This window comes from Coenobita brevimanus, chromosome 56, assembly GCF_032717465.1.
Source record: "Coenobita brevimanus isolate Jiangsu-jjx chromosome 56, ASM3271746v2, whole genome shotgun sequence".
In the NCBI taxonomy this organism is placed as follows: Eukaryota; Metazoa; Arthropoda; class Malacostraca; order Decapoda; family Coenobitidae; genus Coenobita; species Coenobita brevimanus.
Window position 1 is genome coordinate 586,500 of NC_137009.1, and position 23,122 is coordinate 609,621.

The window sequence follows — 23,122 nt, forward strand, 5'->3', positions numbered from 1 at the left end:
AGAACACAGCCAGCGAGGAAAGAAGGCAGCGTGCCATCATCCGATCAAAGCAGATAGAGAAGCAGCGGGCACGGAAGCTGGTCGATGATTTGGATGCGGATCGGGCCATGCAGAAGAGGATGGAGAGGGGCTACAAGAAGGCCAGTCAGAGTTACCACAGATACAAGGAGCAGAAGAAAGAGAATAACAAGAAGGTTTTTCAGATCAAGGACTTAGTTGACAGGAAAGTGGTAAGTGCTTGGATCCCTCAAGGTTTTTAATCCTGTCATCAGTGTAATGGCTTTTTCATTTTATTCTAGTTATTTTCTGAAAATTTAATTCCATTTTGGGTAGGCATCTTAAACTGGAGAGGATAGAGCTTTGACCCTCATTGATATGATCTTCTACATGTTTTATTTTTTCCTCCTCCAAACAGTTTATTCCATCCATTCATCCATTATTCAGTTTATTCTTTCCCATCAGGAGTATGGGGTCCGAGGCTAGGCTACTCAGTCCCTAAATTTAAGACGAGGGAGGCCAGCCTCACTCGCCCTTGAGGGTCATTATGTGACCAGTAAATCCAAATCATCCATATGATGTACTCCCATGCAAGCCCCATCTGGTTAGGGTGTCTTAATTCACCAACCCACCAGACAACATCGGTATATTCATTTGAGGAAAGACCACCTGTATGGAAGGGCGTAATGAACTCTGACTCCCTCCATTTCCAAAAGTTTCCCATCAAGCTGGTTAAATTTGTTTGATGATGGCTGATTAATATGACACCACCATGTCTAAGGAGTTGACCCTGCAAGGTCAGTAGAAATCTTAGCTAGCAGCGCCTTATTTTTTAAACTTATGTCTCTGTGGTATCTCTATCGCCAGACGCCTCAATCCCGTAACGGGTGATCACAAATCGCCCCCATGTCACCCTGTCCCCCGCCATTTCACTGCCCTGCTCCCAGCCCATGCCTCCCTCTCTCATATACCTCTCCACTCCATTCCTCCATCTCATCCTTGGCCATCCTTCCCCCCTCACCTCCCCCAGTTTTTTAAACCACCAGATGAGATTATTGAACTTCAGAAAGGCCTCATGTGGAAGAGGTTGGTGAAGGCCACATATCTGTCTAAATGGTTATATGATTACCATCCAGTGTTATAAATAATTTCCAGGGTTACAGGAAATCATGAGGCTTGTCATTCAGTGCAGTCACCTGAAGTGAATGATGAGCAATAAATGTCGGAGGAAAGAAGGGAAAAATAGAAAAGAATGATATAGGTGAAGAAAGAAGTAGTCAGCTCTTCATGGAATAAGTACTGTATGGTAAGAGAAGTGGAGAATAAAATTGACAAGAACCATAATGTACTGTAATGAGCAAGGACACTGAGCCACTGGCAGTGACATTACTAAAGGAAAAAAAATACCATATATATAATGAATTCCCACTTCCTGTTTCTCCCATCTTTCCTGTCACTTTTTATTACTCTTCTCTCCTTTTCAGGTAGCCATACATTGAGTGACAAGCCTAGTGGTTTCCTGTAAGCTAGGAAACCATTTACAATGCTGGGTGGTAACCATATAACCAACCCATATGTGTTTTCTACATGTCAGCAAGTGGGTTGGCGAAGAGTTAATGTCCCTCCTCGTAAAACAACTAGCTCAAAAACAAACGGCCACCCCTTACTGGATTGTGGTATCTGGCTATAGATAGGTAGAGAATAATAGTAATAATAATAATAATAGTAGTAATATTAGCCATCAGATTCATGGAGGACGAGGTCATTAAGTGTGACCTCAGGGATAAGGGTCTGAATAGGGAAGCTGGTGAGATCAAGCAGTGTGGAGAGCTGCCATTAGGTGACCAAGGCCGATGCATGCAAGCACGTTGGAGGCTTTAAAAACAAAACAGAACAAGCGAAACGATACTATCTATCTGTCTATCTATAGCCCGACGCCCTAATCCCGCAAAGGGTGGCCGCAGACAAAACACCTACAAGTCACTCTGTCACCCACCATTTGACTGCCCTCCCCCCAACTCACTCCCCCGTCCCTCATATATGATTCATGGAAATACCGTAATAGTTTGCTGTCTTCTGAATTACCAACAGGTGAACCAGGCAGTAAGCGCAATAAGAAAGCTAGAGAATAAAGTTGAGAAGGCCCGTGATGTGACGGACAGCGACACGGAGCCACTGTTGATGCAGGTGACGCTGGTGAAGATGCAGGCATCGCTCAGAAGCAAGGACGTCAATACCAAGACCAGGGTGAAAGTGTAAGTATGGTAAAGGTTTGATGAAAGAGTACAAAAAGTCATGGGTGTACAGTGAAACCTTGTATAACGTAGTTCAGTGGACTAGAATTTGCTTTTATTGGAATCGAGGAGCTACCGGACTAAACTCTTATATATAAGAAAAAGTGCAATAAAGCCAGAAGCATTCCAAACTGCCTAACCACCTCAGCTATGTTCACCACAGTAAGGTAAGTAAAAGACATGTTTAGCATTGTACAGTACAGTATTATTATATATATTATACCATGTCAGATCACTTGCTAAAACCGCCTCAAGGAAACTTGGATTATTGTACAGAGTCCGTAACTTCTTCGCCGATGAGCAGTTAGCTATAATTTATAAGAGTCATGTGCGCTCTCAGCTTGAATATTACTCACCCTTGTGGAATGGTTGTGGAGAGGTTGCATTAAGACAACTAGACAAAATTCAGAATAAAGCTGTTAGAATCATTAACAACCCTGCCATTACATATAAACTACCTCCCCTGCAAGTAAGAAGGAATGTTGCCTCCCTTGCATTATTTTACAGATATTTTTTTGGCAAATGCTCAGACGAAGTTGCGTCCATGGTGCCACCTCTCCATGCCTTCCCTCGTGCTACACGGGCATCTGGTAACGCTCATGACTGGAATGTCACTCAACCACATTGCAGAACATCTGCCTATCAGAATTCTTTCATTCCCCGAACTGCATCTCTCTGGAACTCGCTTCCCCAGAGTTGTTTTCCTCCAAATTTCAACCTACAACTGTTCAAGTCTAATTCTTACAGATATTTTATGAACAGAGGACACCAGTAATCTGGTGTATGGATTATTTTTTTTTCTCCATTTGTTTTTCCTTCCTCCGTTCTGTTATTTAAAAAAAAAAAAAAAAAAAAAAAAAATAATACAGTACGGTACAGCACTGCAGTGGTAGTGAAAACAGTTTAATAACTGTTGGTGCAATCTGGACTAATGTCTGATATATCAGAAAAAGTTCTGGTTAGTAGGGGGAAGTCCAGATGTCACTTTTATCAGAATTTCACTTTTTTCAAAATGGCTTGGGCCCCAATTAGTCTGTTATAGTGAGGTTTTACTGCATATGATGCCCATTTTTTAATGCTTTCCTTTGCTGTGTAGTCCGCAGTAAATTCATGAAAAATTAACGAGCCAAGTACAGAAAGTCCCAGGTACAGTTTATGTTGCCTTTTACTATGCTTTGTTTTGCTGGTGACTTCACAGTAATAGCTGTTTTACTAAGTCGACAATAAATTCATGAAAAGTGTTTATTAAAGCTGAGTTGCCTTGGACAGGGAGAGAGGGAGGGGGAGGCTGAGGATGCGGTGGAGGGATGGAGTGGAGAGGTATATGAGAGAGGGGGGATGTGAACTGGGTGGAGGGCAGCAAAATGGTGGGGAACCAGGCAACATGGAGGCAATTTGTTTGTGGCCTCCCCTTATGGGATTGAGGCATCTGGCAGTAGAATGAGAGATAGATGGAGTTCCCTTTTTCCCCCATGTACAAGTCACGTGGAAAAATTTATATTATTTAGGAACATATCACCCACAGAGAGCAGCAACTATGTCATAAACCACTTCAGTTCAGTGATGCATTTTGTAATTAATTTGTGCCATACCCAAACAGTTTCATGCTGCTCAGGAAGTATGTGTAGTATTGAGAATAGTAGTAGTATTAGTAGTTGTTGCCTAGGCAGTCTGGCCGAAACAGCCCTGAGTCCCAAAGGAAGGCCACGGCCGAGACCAGGCTTTCCCACAGAGCACTCAAGGAGTGTATGTTGTGTTGTTGGTGTAGGTGATTGTGTGCAATGCAGTCTTGCATAATGTGCTTAATAGTATGGGGTGCTGTGTTGCATATTGTGTGCAATGCAGTCTTGCATAATGTGCTTAATAGTATGGGGTGCTGTGTTGCATATTGTGTGCAATGCAGTTTTGCATAATGTGCTTAATAGTATGGGGTGCTGTGTTGCATATTGTGTGCAGTGCAGTCTTGCATAATGTGCTTAATAGTATGGGGTGCTGTGTTGCAGATTGTGTGCAATGCAGTCTTGCATAATGTGCTTAATAATATGGGGTGCTGTGTTGCATCCTGGACAGGCATCAGCGACGGAGTCATCCAGCCTCTTCTGATAACTCAAGGGGGCTGGATGATGCCCACATCTCAGCCTGGCCAGGTGCACCCTGTTCTCAAGAGGGAGATAGGATTCAGAAGGGTGGATATCAGGAGGCCGTGCATGCAGCTGTGTGTTGTCTTTAAGTGACTGAATGGAGCAGCGAGTGATTTGAGTGTGGATATGCCTCTGGAAGCTGGTCTGAGGCAGGTGAAGGGGGAGAGATGACAGTATTTGTGTATGATATCGTGTGCTGAGTGTTGTTTTGATGTTCCTTGGTGTGGGTGGATGTGCTGCCATGTAGTGTAGTGGATGTTGTGGGTTTGTGGAGGCTGCAGTGAGGATCTAGGTGCCTGTCATGTCTAGGTGATCCTTGACTTTGAGGACTTTGGTTTCTTGATGTAGGTGGTCTGTGGGTGTAGTAGCTGTGCAGCCTATGATTATTTTTAGGTCTTTGTTCTGTATGGTCTGTAGAGTGTTGTAGTGTGTTTTAGTGAGGTTAGAAGCCCAGGCAGGGCTTGCATAATTCATCACTGAACGTATGTATTGTTTGTATACTGTGGTGGTGGTTTCTTTGTTGTGTCCAAATGTTGTATGGACAAGTGACCTCAAAGCATTGAGTCTTGGTGTTATTTTATTTGTAATGTTTGTGATGTTTAAATGACTTCAATGTATTGTATGTCACACCAAGGATTTTGTGTGTGTGTGTGTGTGTGTGTGTGTGTGTGTGTGTGTGTGTGGTAGGGAAGTGTTGTTTATGGTGAGGTGTGGAATGTGACTGTGTTCTGCTGTCCAGTTTGTGAGAAGGGTCACTGTACAGTAGATTTGTTTGGGGCTATTTTGAGCCTGTTTGTGGTGAACCATACATGTAGTGTGTTGAGGTAAGGTTGGAGGATGTGTGCAGCTGTGTTTGAGTTTTGGTGCATACATGTAAGTGTTATGTCATCTGCATAGGAAGCTATGTGTATCTGTGGTGTGTGGGGTGTGGGTATGTCATGCATGTATAGGTTAAAGAGTGTAGGGGACAAAACAGATCCTTGGGGGACGCCATTTGTGAAGTTTCTGATGTTCGAAGACTGACCGGCAAATGTTACGTGTGCACATCTGCCTGCTAAGTAGTTTGCCAGCCATCTTTTTGTGTTATTGTGCATGTTTGTGTTGAATATTTTGTTTGTGATGTTGTGGCGGGGGATGGCATCAAAAGCTTTGTTGATGTCTAGTGTTATTAGAAGTGTTCTGTGTGGTGGCCTAGCTGAATTCATGCCATCAAAAACTCTGTGTGTAAGGTCTGTAAGAAGAGTGTTTTTGGAGTGTAGTGGCCTAAATCCATGTTGTGATTGGGCTAGGGGGGTGTGAAGTGTAACTAGTTGTAGTACTAGTCGTTCAGTGACTTTAGAGGGGGTGCAGCTGAGTGTGATGGGGCGATGTGAGGAAGGTAACGTGGGGTTTTTGTTGGGTTTAGAGATAGTGATGATAATGCCGTGCTTCCAAATGTTGAGTATTATGTTGTGTGAGTAGCTGTAGTTTGGTATGTTAGTGAGTGCTTGTATGCCTTGTGGTCCAAGGTGTTTAAGGTGAATGTTGCTTATGTTGTCTGGTCCACAGGCAGATGAGTGCTTAAGGTTGTTAATGATGTGCTTCGTCTGGTTGTAAGTGAAAGGTGCAAAGTCTGGGTCTGTGGGGAACTCTCTCTTACGTTAGATGATACGTTGGTTGTCGCAGTGGGGGTCTAGATGGCTGACATGTGAAAAACGATTGATGAGAGTGTTTGCTTGTTGTTTGTTTGAAGGTATGGTGTCTGTTGTTGTGATGGCAGCGTGTGATTGTGTAGTGTTGCTGTTGGAGAGTGTGATGCTGTTTTGTGTTTTGTAGAGTTTGCTGATGTTTGTTTTGTGGTCAAGTATTTGGAGATAATTATTCCAGTATAGTGTTTGCTGTTCTGATGTTTTATTGTTTATTTGAGTGTTGAGTTCTTGTATATAGTTATTGAAGCATCTGTCTGACCCTTCCGATTCGAAAAGTTTCTTATGTGTGGAATAAAATTTTGTGGAGACAGTAAAAGTAAAATGCAAGTTGTGGGATTGGATTGATGGAGTCTAATTTACTGTACCAGCTACCAATTTTGATATTTTTGGATAAATCACGGACACACAGTGAGCATGTAGTGTAAGAGTGATGATTGTGTGGCAGGTAACTAGGTATGTAGCCACATTTCACAAGTCAGGTGGTATATCCCAGGGTTAATAATAGCTAACCTTCAACACCCTACAGTATGCAGTTCTTTATTTTCCTAACCTTTCCTCCATCCACAGGAAACTTCCCAACAACCCCATCACCGACAGCTCGGAAGTTCTTCTGATCACAAGCGACAAATTTCCTGGCAGGGATTTCGCAAGGACGACAGATTATTACAAGTACAGATTGATGCAAAACAATGCCAATGAGCTCATTTCGGAGGTGGGTGATCCATAGCATGCTTTTCTCCTGTTGTTGTTCTCTAACCTGAATAAATCTCTAGCCTCCTTCACTCTGGTTGATAGCCACGTGTAGTCAGATTTACATATATTCACACCTTATAGATATCCCCAATGATTTTTTTAGTTTAACAGAGATCGTTAACTCCTTTCAGTCCTCATGATATCCAGATATTTTCAGATTTATATATTTTTTTTAACATGGGTCCTTTTTAACATGACAGCGTCCGGACTGACTCAGTCGGATACGTTTATGTGAAGCTACAGAACGTGATGAATATTTTTGGCGTATCCAATATAGCCAGGATTCCGGGAGCTTGAATGATGAGCAATGGATTGGGCAAATTTGAACTGTCTGGACATTGCTACTCCTCACCCTGCCCTAAGGTGGGAATGGAGGTCCGGATGATGATGATGATTTAACATGACAAAGACCACTAATGTTTTCCTAACCTTTCAGATATCCATGTTGTTTTTCTAAGCTAGTGAAGATCCATAATATTTTTCTAACTGACAAATGCCCCTAACCCCATTCAGTCCAATCCATAGCCATGTACAGTCAGTTTAGATAGTTGATTTGACTAGTAACCAAGGAATCTCTCCGGCCCCGTAACTAATTTTCATGGAGTTTTATGTAGCCCGGATGTAATATTAAAGTTTTGTGAGTGGCATATCTCCATCAGGTAAAGATGCTCAGCTGCAGTAACCAGGGAGAATCTTTAATTACCCTGTAAATGAAGGTCATCGACTTGCATGCATTTCATTATTTGTGGCAGGTGGGAGTGCTCGCCATCCACCCACTCAATGTAGTGCTGCTCTCGGGTGTGCATGCAACTGCAATATAATCTTAGTATTCAAGGTGTGAAAGTGGCCCAGTTCCCTCAGGTGAAAACAGACTGACTGTAATAAGTAACTCTCCACAGGTAATGCCAGTGAAGCAGCTGAAAATTGAGTACACAGACTTTGAGGCCAAGCGGCGGCTGGCCACCCGTTTTGATGTGGTTCTCTGTGACAGGGAGGCCATGCCTGGCATTGAACAGCTCCTTGGCAAGCACTTCTTCAAGAGGAACAAGTGAGTCTTTGGTAACAGTGGTCTATAGTCTTTGTACTTAAACTTGAGACCTCTGTATTTTCACCCACATGTAACCTTGTATGTACATGACACACCTGCACCCCAGCTGCTAACACTCATTGCTTTATTTGCACATGGCCTTATCATAACAACCTCACACTACATCCCAAACACAGCCTGCACATTGCAACAAGACTATGACCGCATATGTTAGGCATAGATCTATGACAGCAGGCTGATGAGCGCTCCAGCCAAATCCACCACCACACTCGTCAGCCGAAGTAAACGTGAACACAGGTATTCCTCTAACACCACACTTGAAAATGCATCTGTGCAGCGCTCCCTTCACCAAGATCCTTAGAAAGACATGCGACTCTGGACTAACCCTTCCAGGACTACATACAGGACATCCAGAGGCCGTGCACCCCCAGACTTACCACACACAGGGCGGTTACAGGGACAAGCTTCGGACACGAAAAAAGAACACTCTCCCTACCCTACAAACAGTATATTAAGTCAGTAATGTTCTGTGCCTCCTCAGCATTGGCTCCATCCAACCTAATACCCACCACAACACCTTGAAGACCATACAGAACATCCTTTGCATCACTGGCTGAACCAAATCCATTCCCACAGCTCACCTGTACTTTAAACCAAAATCTTCCCTGAAAGAATATCTTGATGTGACAGGCACATGAGAGACATTGCATGATACCATGGTAGTATTGTGATACCAACTGTAACGTATGGAAGTGAAGCTTGGACCATGTTGGAAAGACATAAGTCAAGAGTGAGAGCAGTGGAAATGAGTTATTTGAGAGGAGCCTGTGGAGTTACATGGAGAGACAGGCTGACAAATGAGGAAGTGAAGGAATGTTGTGGTGTGGATATGGATGTGATAGAAAGTGTTAGGAGAAATACATTGAGGTAGATTGGTCATGTGGAGAGGATGGAGAGCGAGAGATTAATGAGGAGTGTACGTGAATGAGGTGGAGGGGAGGAGAGGGAGGGGGAGGCCAAGGTTGAGATGGAGGGATGGAGTAGAGAGATATATAAGAGATGGATGTGTGAGCCAGGGTGAGAGCAGCAAAATGGCAGGGGACAGGGCCACATGTAGGCGATTTGTTTGTGGCCACCCCTTATGGAATTAAGGCATCTGGCTGTAGATAGATAGATAGAGAGGCACATATTTCTACATGGCATCCTGCACCAACACAACATACCTAGACACGAAAAACAATCACTGAACAAACATTACCAGATGCTCATTACCAACATCCCACCTCTAGACATTCCCACACTAGCAATGACAGGTGCGAGAGGGCCCGAAGGGCCCACGAGCGCTTGCTCCTGCGGAGGGCTCTCGTGCTGCGCACTCACTTTCTCGTGCTTCTCACTCATTTCCTCGTGCTTCGTGCGCACGTTTCGATCATTTCAGGTAATCTGAGTCACATTTATGTGCTGTTCTAGTCTAACGTTGTCACTATCGTCCATCAGGGCCACATCAAAGGGCCCATGATGGTCCTTTTATATGCTCTTCAAGTCTAACGTTGTCACTTGGATTTTTTGCAGCTAGCTAATTGATCGTGTTATTTGCAGCTTTGGAAATGGAACCTAAGTTGTCCGCACGCAAGTCTGAGATATTAACCACTCGGCCACGGCAACCGACCGGGCACCGGGAGCAGCAGTTTTTGGTCAAAATTTGGTCAATCATTAAATATAGTAAAAGTTTTTCAATCGTGATGGAACCAAGTTTTTTCACATCAGAATTTTTTGCAATTTTTGTGCTAATCTTGGTGCGATTTGAATGTGTAGTTTCAGCTGCCCAAAGTACACACACACACACACACACACACACACACACACACGAAGAAAGACTAAATAAACTGAATCTACCAACACTACAGGAGAGAAGGAAAAGAGGTGACATGATAATGCTATATAAATGCATATCAGGAAAGGAGAAAATAGACATAAATGATTACTTAACATATGGAGAAGCATCAGCAAGAGGACACTTTAAAAAACTGCATAAGAAGAGAGGTGATAAAGACGTAAGGAAATTCAGTTTCCCAAACGGAGCAATTGATCAATGGAATGCACTACCGAATGTAATAGTGTGTGCCAAAACAATTCACAAATTTAAGGATATGTACGATAAATATGGTTTAAGACACGGGACAGTACGAGCTTGACTCATTCCTGTAAAGATACAATTAGGTAAGAACAATTAGGTAAGGTAAGAACACACACACACACGGCTAGTGCTTTAGTACAGTACATTAGAGAAGAAACACATACAGTACTACCAGAACCATACAAAATCAAGCCATCTGTAAAATATAAAGTACTTGAAGTGGATTTAATACTCTATTTACACTCACAGATCCAGTATTATTTTGTCTCTCTTTATCTATCTACTGCCAGACGCCCCAATCCCATAAGGGGTGGCCACAAACAAATTGCCTCCATGTCGCCCTGTCCCCTGCCATTTCACTGTCCTGCTCCCAGCTCACACCCCCCTCCCATATACCTCTCCACTCCATCCCTCCTTCTCATCCTCGGCCTCGTGTATCAATTTGTGCAGTATATAAACAACCAGAAATCGCAGTGGATTTCCCATTCTCTAAATCAGGTAGACCAATGGATTACTTGCCTAATTTATATAATTTTTACTAAGCCATAAAAAATGTGGAGGAGGTTAGGATAGCACAGTAATAAGACTAAAGGGTCAAGTCTGATGTTTGTGTGCTTAAATCTGACATTGCAAAGTGGAATTGTTTTGTTTTTTTTTCATTTTGTTTTTGAAGGCTCCAACATGCTTGCTTGCGTCGGCCTTGGTTACCTAATGGCGTCTCTCCATGCTGCTCGATCTCTGGCAGCTTCTTTGTTCAGTCCCTTATCCCTGAGGTCACACTCAAGCTCCAAATACTTTATGGTCATTTAAGGAGCACCTGTGGTTGTTAAGTATAGTTAGCCTGCATTCCACAGTACAGAGTGCCATCAGCAAGTGTAGAGGAAGGCCAGATATGTGCCATCTTCGTCACGTGCATCAGAATTTTTATCTATCTACCTAGTTATAGCCCGATGCCCTAATCCCGCAAAGGGTGGCTACAGACAAAATGCCTCCAAGTCGCTCTGTCACCTACCATTTGACTGCCCTCCCCCCAGCTCACTCCCTCCCTCATATACCTCTCAACTCCATCCCTCCACATCATCCTCGGTCTCCCCCTTCCTCTCCCTCCCGCCACTTCATGTGTATACACCCTCTTAGTCAGTCTTTCATTCTCCATTTGTTGTTTGCGTTGTACTTTGTGGTATAGTGTTAAAGCATAAAACTCTAACTTTCTTTCTCTAGATATCCTACTAATTTCGCTTCAGTGTACAGTATCTGTTTTTATTCTTGATACTCCCCCCCTTTTTTTCTTTGTATATAATTTTTTAGCATAGGCGAGATTTGTAGATTATGAGATGGAGGGATTGTGTGGAGAGGTAGAGAGGGGGGTGTGAGCTGAGAGCAGGGCTTTGAATTGGCGGGGGACAGGGCGACATGGAAGTGATTTGTTTGTGGCCACCCCATACGGGATTAAGACATCTGGCAATAGACAGATAGATGGATAGATAATGACTCGTAGAATCAGAGGGTTAATGAAGCCGTCTTTAAATTTTTTATTGTATGTCCACCCATTAGCTGAGTCTGTTAGTGGTTGTGGGAGTTGAATGAAGCATAATTCTCTCTCTCTCTCTCTCTCTCTCTTATGTATTTAGGTAGATATACACACACACTCCATTTCAGATGCCCTGTTATGTATCTCTCTCTCTCTCTCTCTCTCATGTATGTATGTATTTAAGTAGCCATACATACACACTCCATTTCAGATGCCCTGTTCATGTGTACATAGTACCAGCTAGATAGATACACATAATAGATACACCATACACTCAGCCAATCTTGCATACAGTCAGCCAGTCTTCTGTATAGTTAATCAGTATCGTGCATACAGTTTATCTAATCTCTTGTCCACAGTTCAAATTGGTCTCACTTTCATATACAGTTCAAATTGGTCTCACTTTTAGATACCCAGTCGAGTGTAATCTCACGAGGAGGTCTCTGCGAAAGGAGCTCAACCGGGCTCTGAGCACAACCCACCTCACCTTTGGGAGCGGGAACTGCGCCACCATGAGGGTATGTATGGACGCACGTTTATGTTATGCCTCTCACACTGTTGACGTGGATCCGAAGGGCAGGATTGAAGTGTCTGCTTTTTTTTAGTGTATAGGATGGAGAGTGATAGACTGACGAGGAGAGTGTATGTGAGTAAGATGGAGGGGGGGAGAGGGAGAGGAAGGCCAAGGTTGAGATGGAGGGATGGAGTGGAGAGGCATGTGAGGGAGGGGTGTGTGAGCTGGGAGCAGGGCAGTGAAATGGCAGGGGACTGGGTGACAGGAGGCAATTTGTTTGTGGCCACCCCTTACAGGATTAAGGTGTCTGGCAATAGATAGATAGACAGAATGATATGTAAATGATTGTGTGTCTCAGTTCAGTTTATAGCAGTGGTTTTGAATGCCCTCCACGTTTTGAATTTCTCATGCATTGTTTCTGGATCCTACTGCACCCATTCCTAGGTGGTGGGGGGAAAGTCATGATGATGGTGATGATAATTTGAAGCAGGTTTGAAACATGAAACAATCTGGCTAAGAGCTTACTGGTAACTTTATGCTAGTTGTGTGAAAGATTGCATACAAGTTCCCTGATGATGATGATGATGGTGGTGGTGGTGGCGGCGATGATGATGGAGATGATGATGGTAATGGTGATGATGATGATGATGATGATGATGATGATGATGATGATGATGATGATGATGATGATGATGATGATGATGATGATGGTGGTGGTGGTGATGGTGGTGGCAGTGATGATGGTAATGATGATGGTGATGGTGGTTGTGGTGGTGGTGGTGATGATGATGATGACAGTGTTGGTAATGGTGATGGTGATGATGATGATGATGCAGATGATGATGGTAATAGTGATGATGATGATGATGGTGGTGGTGGTGGTGGTGGTGGTGGCAATGATGATCGAGATGATCATGATGATGATGATGGTGGTGATGGTGGTGACAGTGGTATTGGTAGTAATGATGATGGTGATGATGTTGATGTAATTTTTAAACAGGTAGGACACTTGAACCAAACTGACGAACAGCTCGCCAGTAACATCGTGTCAGCCGTGCGTAAGATCGCCACGAGGTGTCCCGGGGGCTGGGCCAACGTACAGAACCTCAGTCTTAAACGCCTCTTCTCGATGTCAGTGCCTTTCTACGTTAACTTCAGTAAGTTTTGAGAGTGAGAGACTGACGAGGAGAGTGTATGAGAGTGAGGTGAAGGGGGAGGCCAAGGATGAGATGGAGGGATGGAGAGGTATATGAGAGAGGGGGGTGTAAGTTGGGGGGATGGAGAGTGAGAGACTGACAAGCATAGTGTACGTGAGTGAGGTGGAGGGGGGGGGGAGGGAGGGGGAGGCTGAGGATGAGATGAAGGGATGGAGTGGAGAGGTATATGAGAGAGAGGTGTGTGAGCAGGGGGGATGGAGAGTGAGAGACTAATGAGGAGAGTGTATGTGCATGAGGTGGTGGGGGAGAGAGGGAAGGGGAGGCCAAGGATGTGATGGAGGGATGGAGTGGAGAGGTATACGAGAGAGGGAGGTGTAAGTTCGGGGGATGGAGAGTGAGAGACTAATGAGGAGAGTGTATGTGAATGAGGTGGAGGGGAGGGAGAGGGAGGGGAAGGCCAAGGATGAGACAGAGGTATGGAGAGGTATAGGAGAGAGGGAGGTGTAAGTTGAGGGGATGGAGAGTGAGAGACTGACGAGGAGAGTGCGTGTGAGTGAGGTGGAGTGGGGGAGAGGGAGGGGGAGGCCAAGGATGAGATGGAGGGATGGAGTGGAGAGGTGTGAGAGAGGGGGGTGTAAGTTGGAGGGATGGAGAGTGAGAGACTGATGAGGAGAGTGTGTGTGAGTGAGGTGGAAGGGGGAAGAGGAGGGGGAGGCCAGGGATGAGATGGAGGGATGGAGTGGAGAGGTATATGAGAGAGGGGGGTGTGAGCTGGGAGCAGGGCAGTGAAATGGCGGGGGACAGGGCAACATGGAGGCGATTTGTTTGTGAGCACCCTTTATGGGATTAAGGCGAATGGCAATAGATAGATGGAACTGGTGAGATTATTGGCAAGAATAATGCCAGGAAAATACAGCTTTATTGTTTTATTTCTTTGTGAGGTTGGGCCAAGCTTTTGAAGGTCAGAAAGATTGGTTCTCTGGCGGGTATATGAGGGGGGGGGGGGAGTGAGTTGGGGGGAGGGCAGTCAAATGGTGGGTGACAGAGCGACTTGGAGGTGTTTTGTCTGCGGCCACTCTTTGCAGGATTAGGGCGTCAGGCTATAGATAGATAGATAGGTAGTTTGAGAAAAATATCAAAAATATATATGCAGATAAATTTGTGGTGTCGGTTTGAATGCAGCTGATAATTCTCCCTCTCTCATGCTTTCTCCTTGTATTTCCCAGATCCTTCCTTATCCGATCCTTAGGTGGGAAAAAGAGGTTTAGATCATCTATCTACCTATCTATCTCTATTGCCAGATGCCTTAATCCCGTAAGGGGTGGCCACACAAATCGCCTCCATGTCGCCCTGTTCCCTGCCATTTCACTGCCCTACTCCGAGCTCACACCCCCCTCTCTCATATACCTCTCTACTCCATCCCTCCACCTCATCCTTGGCCTCCCCCTCCCTCTCCCCCCCTCCACATCACTCACATACACTCTCCTAGTTAGTCTCTCACTCTCCATCCTCTCCACATGGCCAAACCACCTCAGTGTATTTCTCCTAACACTTCCCATCACATCCACACCACAATGCCCCTTCACTTCCTCATTTGTCAGTCTCTCTCTCATAACTCCACATGCTCCTCTTAAATAACGCATCTCCACTGCTCTCACTCTTGACTTTTGTCCCTCCAACAGAGTAGTATTAATTCTTTCTTTCCCCCCACACCAGATCCAATGAATGATGTGGGACGAATTGAGCCCATGCCAAAGAAGGAGGTCAAGAAGGGGCCGGTGGTGGGTACCGTGACCACGCAGCCGTCGAACAGTGTTATTGTTTACCCCGACGGCAACGTGTTCCTCTGTCCTCTCAGCAGGGACCCGGAGGAGAGGCAGAGGAAGCAGGAAAAGCTGGAGGAAAATCAGAGGAAGGTACTGTACTGTGTGGCGTTGTTCATTTACGAATGTATACCACGCTGGGTGGTAACCATATAACCAAATTATGGCGCCTGGTGGTTTAGTGGGTAATTAAGGCACTCCAATTGGATTGAACCGGTGAAGGTTTATATCCAAGGGGTGGTTGGGGTTTATTGCTCACGTAATGCCACTCAGGGATGAGTGAGGCTGGTCACTCTCATCTTAAATGTCAGGACCAACTGCCTAGCCCCGGGCTCCTACGCTCCTCATGGGGCAACATAGGATTGGATGATGGATGGATGGATGGAGTTACTGAAGTGGAGAAGGAGTGGAGAGGTATACGAGAGAGGGGGATGTGAGCTGGGGGAAGGTAGCGAAATGGCAGGGGATGGGCAGCTTGGAGGCATTTTGTTTGTGGCCACCCCTTACAGGTTTAAGGAATCTGGCAATAGATGGATAGAGATAGATAGTTATTGAAGGCATATGTAGGCCTGTGATATTTGACAGCCAATTGTGAAACCTGTGATTGCTAGATATGATCACCTTACACCCTACACTCTCACCCTTCATCCCACACACACCCTGCATCCTACACTCACCCTACATCCTACTGTACACTCTCACCCTATATCCTACATTCACCCTACATCCTACACTCTCACCCTATATCCTACACTCACCCTACATCCTACACTCTCACCCTATATCCTACATTCACCCTACATCCTACACTCTCACCCTACATCCTACACTCTCACCCTATATCCTACACTCTCACCCTACATCCTATATTCTGACCCTTCATCCTACACACTCACCCTACATCGAACACTCTCACCCTTCATCCTACACTCTCAGCCTACATCCTACATTCTCTCCCTACATCCTACATTCTCTCCCTACATCCTACACTCTCACCCTACATCCTACACTCACCATATATCCTACACTCTCACCTTACATCCTACACTCACCCTACATCCTACACTCACCCTACATCCTACACTCACCCTACATCCTTCACTCACCCTACATCCTACACTCTCTCATACACTAACCCATCCATTTGCCCAGGTTCTATATTTTGAACTGATAGATAAAACCCCGCCAGTATCTATCCATCTGTCTATGTATCTATCTCTCTATCTAGCTATCTTTCTGTCTGTCTATCTGTCTCTCTGTCTATCTATCTATCTATCTATCTACCCATAACTGATAAGTGTGGCGAAAAAATTGATATGCACAGAGAAATTCCAGACATTTTTCCCCCAAACACTGGCTTTCGGGCACTGGTAGTCAAAATTGTACATGGTGATGTATGCACGTGCTTTATATATACAAGGGTGTCCCGGGAGGAAAGGGCATCATTTTCATCTTTGAAGGCTCCAATGTGGTTGCATGTGTCAGCCTTGCTTACCTACTGGTGGCTCTCCATGCTGCTCGATCTCTGGCAGCCTCCCTCTTCAGTCCCATGACCCTGAGGTTACACTTAATGACCTCATCCCAGGCCTTTTTTTTGGTCTACCCCTCGCAGCCCCACCCCTAATATTAACGCTTCTTTTTTTCTGCACCCAGTTATCGTCCCCCATCCTCTCCACATGCCCAAACCACCTCAGTCTACCTCTCATCATCACAACACCAATACACTCCAGTCCCATCCTTGCCTCTCAACTCTTCCATCATAAACCTAGCCCTCACAGACCTTGCACTCAGGGACTCACAACACATTCATCTAATCATTGTCATTTCTGTATGTTGGAGTCCACAAATGCCCTCTTCCTCTACTGCCCAGGTCTCACTACCATACAGCATTGCACTCTTAACACATGCTGCATACAAAGACCCCATAAGACAAACGGGGAGCCCTCTCAGTGTTAGGAGAGGCAACAGCCCCCAGCCCCATCTCCAGTACATAACATTTCCCCCAAGTAACAGAACTCCTCCTCACACTCAGGAGACTCTCCGGGAAGACCAATCCTTTCACGCCTAACAATCACCATCCTCTCCTCTACACACCAGACACATGAAATCAGCATTATTTTGCAGTCTACCTCTAATACCACTACATCTCTTATGCACCCACTTATCACAAACACTGCACAAGATGGAGTTGCATCCCACACCCTTGCGGCAAACTTTACATGGCCACACTCCCTTTGCTTTGACAGTACCGCCACCAGCCCTCAATTTTGTTTTATCTGCATATGATACTCTCAAACCCTTGTGTCCATTCTATCTCTCCACTTCCTAAAATCTTTCCTCCTCGTCCTCCATATATTCTCTGCAGTCAGCACCAAGTCATCTGCAAACTACATCTCTCACAGGAGCCTGAAGTCACATGAGAGGGCCTCAGGTACCATGACAAACAAAAAGGGGTTCAAGACTGACCTCTGATGCACACCAACATTCATGGAAAACTCATTACTCAAATCTCCATTCACACTCACCTGGGTGTGAGTATCGTAATCCATCCATCCATCCATCATCCAATCCTGTGTTGCCCCATGAGGAGCATAGGAGCCCAGGGCTAGGCAAGTTAGTCCTGACATTTAAGATGAGAGTGACCAGCCTCACTCATCCCTGAGCAGTAAACCCCAACCATCCCTTGGATATAAACCTTCACCGGTTCAATCCAATTGGAGTGCCGTAATTACCCACTAAACCACGAGGCGCCATAATTTGGTTATATGGTTACCAACCAGCATAGTAAATGGTTTCCTGGTGTAAGGGAAACCTTTTGGCTTGTCACTCAGTGTAGAGTCACCCACAGGCAGAAGGAAGAGGAAAGAAAGAAGGAAAGAAAGACAAGAGCATCCTAATACACAGCCATAACCACTCTATCCAGCCACTCCTCAATCCTAAGCTTTCCCATTGCCCACATCACCACCCTAGGGACTGTCAAATGCCTTCTCCATATCAAGAAAAAGTACAACTCTCTTTTCATTCATGTAATTTTTTCTGAAGCTGGTGAACAGTGAATATAGCATCATTGGTCCCTTTGCCTGGCATAAACCCAAACTGCATCTCATCAATATTCACTCTTTCTCTAATCATACTTCCTAGAACTCTTTCCATTACCTTCATTATCTTTTCCAAAAGCTTTATGCCTCTGTAATTTCCTCTTTGCACGGCATCACCCTTCCCCTTATACACATTTACAATTACACTCTTCAGCCAATCATCTGGGACAACACACTCATATATATTTATATTTATCAGGTCAGTGACTAACCTTACCCCTATATGTCCTGAGGCTTTCAACATTTCAGCAATCAACCCAGACACACCTGCTGCCTTTCCCACCTTCATCCTGCCTATTGCCTCACTCACAGTAGCTGCATCAATCAAATGCCAAGGCCAAACACTGGATCTGCTGGTTTCAAACCTTCCCTGTCCCAGTCAAACTCCTCATTCAACAACCGGCTATAATGCTTTCTCCATGCGTCTTTAATATCCCCACTGTTCACCACTGCTGTTCCTTTATCATTCTTCACACACTGCTCACCTGTGATATACCTATTCTCCCTCTTCATCTAATTTGCCACCTTAAATTGGTGTTACAGTAAACCTCTCATCATTTCACAAGCTAATCCATTTTTTTATTTGCAGAGGGAAGAGAAACTAAATGAAAAACAAAAACGGAAACAGGAGGAACGTGAAAATAAGGAATCCAACGCCAAGAGGGCCAAAATGATGGGTGTGAATGCAGAAGGGGAAGTGAATGAAGCGCACATCAGACTGCAAGACAAGGAAGCAGAGGAGAAGATGCTGCTCACATTGTTGCCGGGAGTAAGGGTGGATAATGACAATATTTGGGCCGATGATGAGGATGAGGATTGGAAACAAGGGGACGTCGAGACGGACACGAACTGGAGGAAGGTGTTGTCGCAGCCGGTACCAGAAAAGGATAAGCTGAAGATGGCAAAGATGGTGAAGAAGGAGAGGAAGCTGGATGCAGAGCAGGCAGAGGCAGTCAAATTGTCAAACGAGGAACGAGAGATGATTGAGATGAGAGTCAAGATTGAGGAAGAAAAGATGAGGAACAAAGTTGTAAAGCAGTTCAAGAATGCTGCTCCTGTTACTGATGTGGGTGGTGGTAGTGTTGGTGGTGGTGGTGGTGGTGGTAGTGGAGGAGTTAGTATTGGTCTTAGTGGTAGTGGTGGTATTGGTATTGGTGATGATGATGATGATGATGATGGAGAGCACTGGCTGACCAAGGTAGCTAAGAAAAGAAAACCAAAGGGCAAAAAAGGAAAGAAAAAGAAGGCTGTGGACTCTGACGTTGATGATGATGAGGATATTGATATTGATTTTGGTAGTGATGATGAAGAAGACATAGATTTGCACGAAAAGGCGTACCTGGAGAGATTGAATAAAAAACGGAAGGCCGAGAGTCGCAGAGAGGGGGAGGTGGATGCCTGGGCCGAGGACAGCGAGAGTGACACGGACATGGATGATTAATAGACAGCAAGAGAGAATGGAGAGTGAGAGACTGATGAGGAGAGTGTATGTGAGCGAGGTGGAGGGGGGAAGAGGGGGAGGCCAAGGATGAGATGGAGGGATGGAGTGGAGAGGTATATGAGAGAGGAGGGTGTGAGCTGGGAGCAGGGCAGTGAAATGGCGGGGGACAGGGCGACATGGGGGCGATTTGTTTGTAGCCACCCCTTACGGGATTAAGGCGTCTGCCAATAGATGGATTGATAGAAGTAGATGCCCTGCGTTCTAGTAGGCTAAGATATCCCATCCTAATGTACCATAAGGGTTTAAATCAGGAGACGGATTTGGATGATTAGGCACTGGAATGGTACAGCAAGTGGACACCTGGTGGTTCAGTGGGTTTAGGTGTTCCAGTTAGATAATAGTCCATGAGGGTTTAAATTTGAGAGGCTGGAGTTTAATCATCATCCAGTCCTCTTTTGCCTCTTGCGTAATATTACGCGTGGGAAAGATATTTGTTTCCTGTAAATTTCTAGCCTCACTAGCCATTGCCAGGCCCCTACACTCCTGATTAAGTGAAACAGCTTGAAGAGTCATCATCAGGAGGTTAAAGATGTAAAAGTTGTACCAAATGATGCTTGGTGATTTAGTGAGTTATGGCCAACCAGGTGGAGCCTTTGTGGGTTCCATCAGGGGGGTGGATGGGGTTGATTGCTTGTGCAGTGCCACTCGGGAAAGTGGGACTGGTCACCATTGCCTTAAATATGTGGACTGAGTAACCTAACCCTGGCCCCTACACTCCTGTTTATCATCATCAGCATCATCTTCATCTGGACCTCCTTTCCCACCCTAGGGCAGGGTGAGGAGCAGTAACGTCCAGATAGCCAAAGTTTGCCCAGTTCAATGTGCCATGCTTCCATTCACTCATCATTCAGGCCCATGGAATCCTGGCTGCATCAGATAGCTAGGTGCAAAATGGGATTGGACGGTGATGATGACGGTGGTGATGATTTTGAAAGTTGTAATATAATATACCTTTGTTGAAGTTTTACAGGGAATGTGTTGTAGGTGACATGTAATGACATTGAATAATATCATACAATTAGACAGAAGCCACAATTCATTCAGTGTAGCTGCTACTTGCCTATAGTTATATTTTGTGAGGGATTAATGTAGTGAATGTTTGCCAATAAACTTTAATTTACAGTTCATCCTTGATAACTAACTTTCATCTATATTATGCGACTTCATTTTCCCATCATCGAGACATCCGTTTCCCACCTAAGGATTTTTCCTCATTATATTGATAAATCGATATGAGTCTGGGGCTTAAATGATGTGCAGTTGTATGTCCAGTAAATTTCTTTCAACTCCTTCCTTCTGGATTCCACCTTTCTCTGTCCTTAGGTTGGGGGAAAAGTCAGAATGAAGATAAGAGACATACTGGTACTTCACAGTCTTCCTTCTTACTTTACCTTGGCCAAAAATTGCCATCTCTCCATCTTGAATACTTACACTAGCTTCTGATGCGCATCACATAGAAGTGCTATGAACAGGATGTGTACCTGTAGCATTGTTATATACTGCCACTGAGGTACATGAAAGCTACAAAATACAGACATCTGGGCCAAGTTTTGTTAAAGAAGTACAGTGGCTTACAGTACTTGAATTAACTAAGTGGTTCCATATTTGACTGCATCTAAGGGTCACTGGTTAATGCAAGAAAGGATTACACATTTCAACAGTCATTTTAAGCCTCAGGAAAGGAATGCACACCATAAAGCCATCATTCAACCCCGTTTAAGTTATCTATTAGTTAGAAAATGTTGGTGTTTAGTACATCAGTATAGTATAATGTTGCATCACCAGTGTAATCTTTAACCCAGGAAATCAAAGGACATAATACAGTATTTATATCAGTGCTGTGGCTGCCAAGTGATTTCATTCAGATTAGGAGAATGTCCTAATAGTGAATGGGTCATGTAAGATTGTATCTGACCTGTCCAGTTTGTAAAGCTCCTTCTAAACTGAATAAAACTCTGGAGACAGCAAGATTGGACTGAACTTTCATTTTGCTTTGAAATGATGTCTGACAGGAGACTGAACTGGAAGGATTCAATAAAGCTTTCATTAACTCATTCACTGTATGCAAGAGGTGCTGGGGAGGAGCCTACTGTTGTGACGTGCACCCTGAGTGGAGGAGCTGTGGCATCCACCCAGGAGCCTGACCACATTTCCTTGCACCTTGCTGTGGGAAGAACTCTGGTCCAAGCCTGGTGTGGTGCTGTCTGCCACAAGGGGATGCTGGATCCCCACACAGTGTATGTACAGTATTCTACTGTACCTGTAGGACGGTCCCACAGCAGCAGTTGATTGCGTATACTTAACGGGTCTGCTCGGCGAGACAGGCCGGGTTTAAGTGACAACAAGTGTCTACAGGATGCCTCTCCTTTGCTTGATATCCTGAAATCATCTAGAGGTTGCTAGAATTATTTAGTCAAAAAAAAAAAAAAAAAAGTAATTGTACTGAACACGTGGTTCCAAGACTAAAGTCCATGGGAATATGGCCTGAGACACTGGATGATGAAGAAAAAGGAGTGTTTGATACCGTGTGTGGTTGTGTGGTATGTATGCAGGTGATGGCTGTTGACTCATCATCCCAGGGAGGAATTACCATAGGTGTGGTGTGGGACCAAAAGCCTGGTTGTTGGCTCTGCATACAACTCAGCTAACTCTGACACACATACACAGAGTCTGGGCTGAGACCATACTACATATACACATCACTTCAGCACAACTATAATGTGTTCCACAGGATAGACTGGACTTGTTAGCCTTGGATGGTAGCTGAGCTAAGGGAAGAAAGCCTAGCAAATGCACTCAGTATGGTTGGTAACACTAATTGCCTACAGCTATTTACAAATCTTTCCCCAAGCAACTTAGTGACACACTGGTGGTGGTGGAGCTGCATGACACACAGCACTGCATAATTGTTCTTTGTCATCAACAGTTGAAAAATGGCTTACACATACATGCATGACCAAGGCCTTTCAAAAACAGAAATATAAGTGACGTCTCTTGGTCAGTATGGCAGATGTGTATACAAGGGAGGTCCGTGGAGATCAGGGCTGAGGGTGAGACAGCCTAGTGATGGCAGTGTCGGTGAGATGGCGTGTGAGGGCGTGGTTGAGGTGCTTGAGGTCGGCACACACGTAGTCCTGAAAGCGCTCCACCATGGCCAGCCGATTCCACAACTCCCCAAGCAGCGTGCGGGGATGTTTGTTGCTGTCCACTCTAACCATAGTCCGATACACCTCCTGCATCATACACGGAGATGTTATACAGGGCAGTACCAAGGATGAGATGGAGGGATGAAGTGCAGAGGAATATGAGAGAGGGGGGTGTGAGTGGGAGCAGGGCAATGAAATGGTGGGGGACAGGGCGACATGGAGGTGATTTGTTTGTGGCCACCCTTTATGGGATTAAGGAGTCTGGCAATAGAATGATAGATAGATAGTACATTG

At 44.9% G+C, this 23,122-nt stretch overlaps 1 protein-coding gene across 1 annotated transcript; it reads left to right on the forward strand.

Moving 5' to 3' along the window:
- The first annotated feature begins 21 nt into the window (after positions 1-21).
- Positions 22-19,670, forward strand: LOC145401753 (uncharacterized). The gene is made up of 8 exons (XM_080273931.1): positions 22-230; positions 2,089-2,252; positions 6,688-6,832; positions 7,773-7,921; positions 11,999-12,107; positions 13,104-13,260; positions 14,977-15,176; positions 18,771-19,670. Exons 1-8 carry the CDS (start codon positions 108-110, stop codon positions 19,620-19,622), a joined length of 1,899 nt encoding a protein of 632 aa, XP_080130057.1. The 5' UTR covers positions 22-107; the 3' UTR covers positions 19,623-19,670.
- The last annotated feature ends 3,452 nt before the right edge of the window (positions 19,671-23,122 follow it).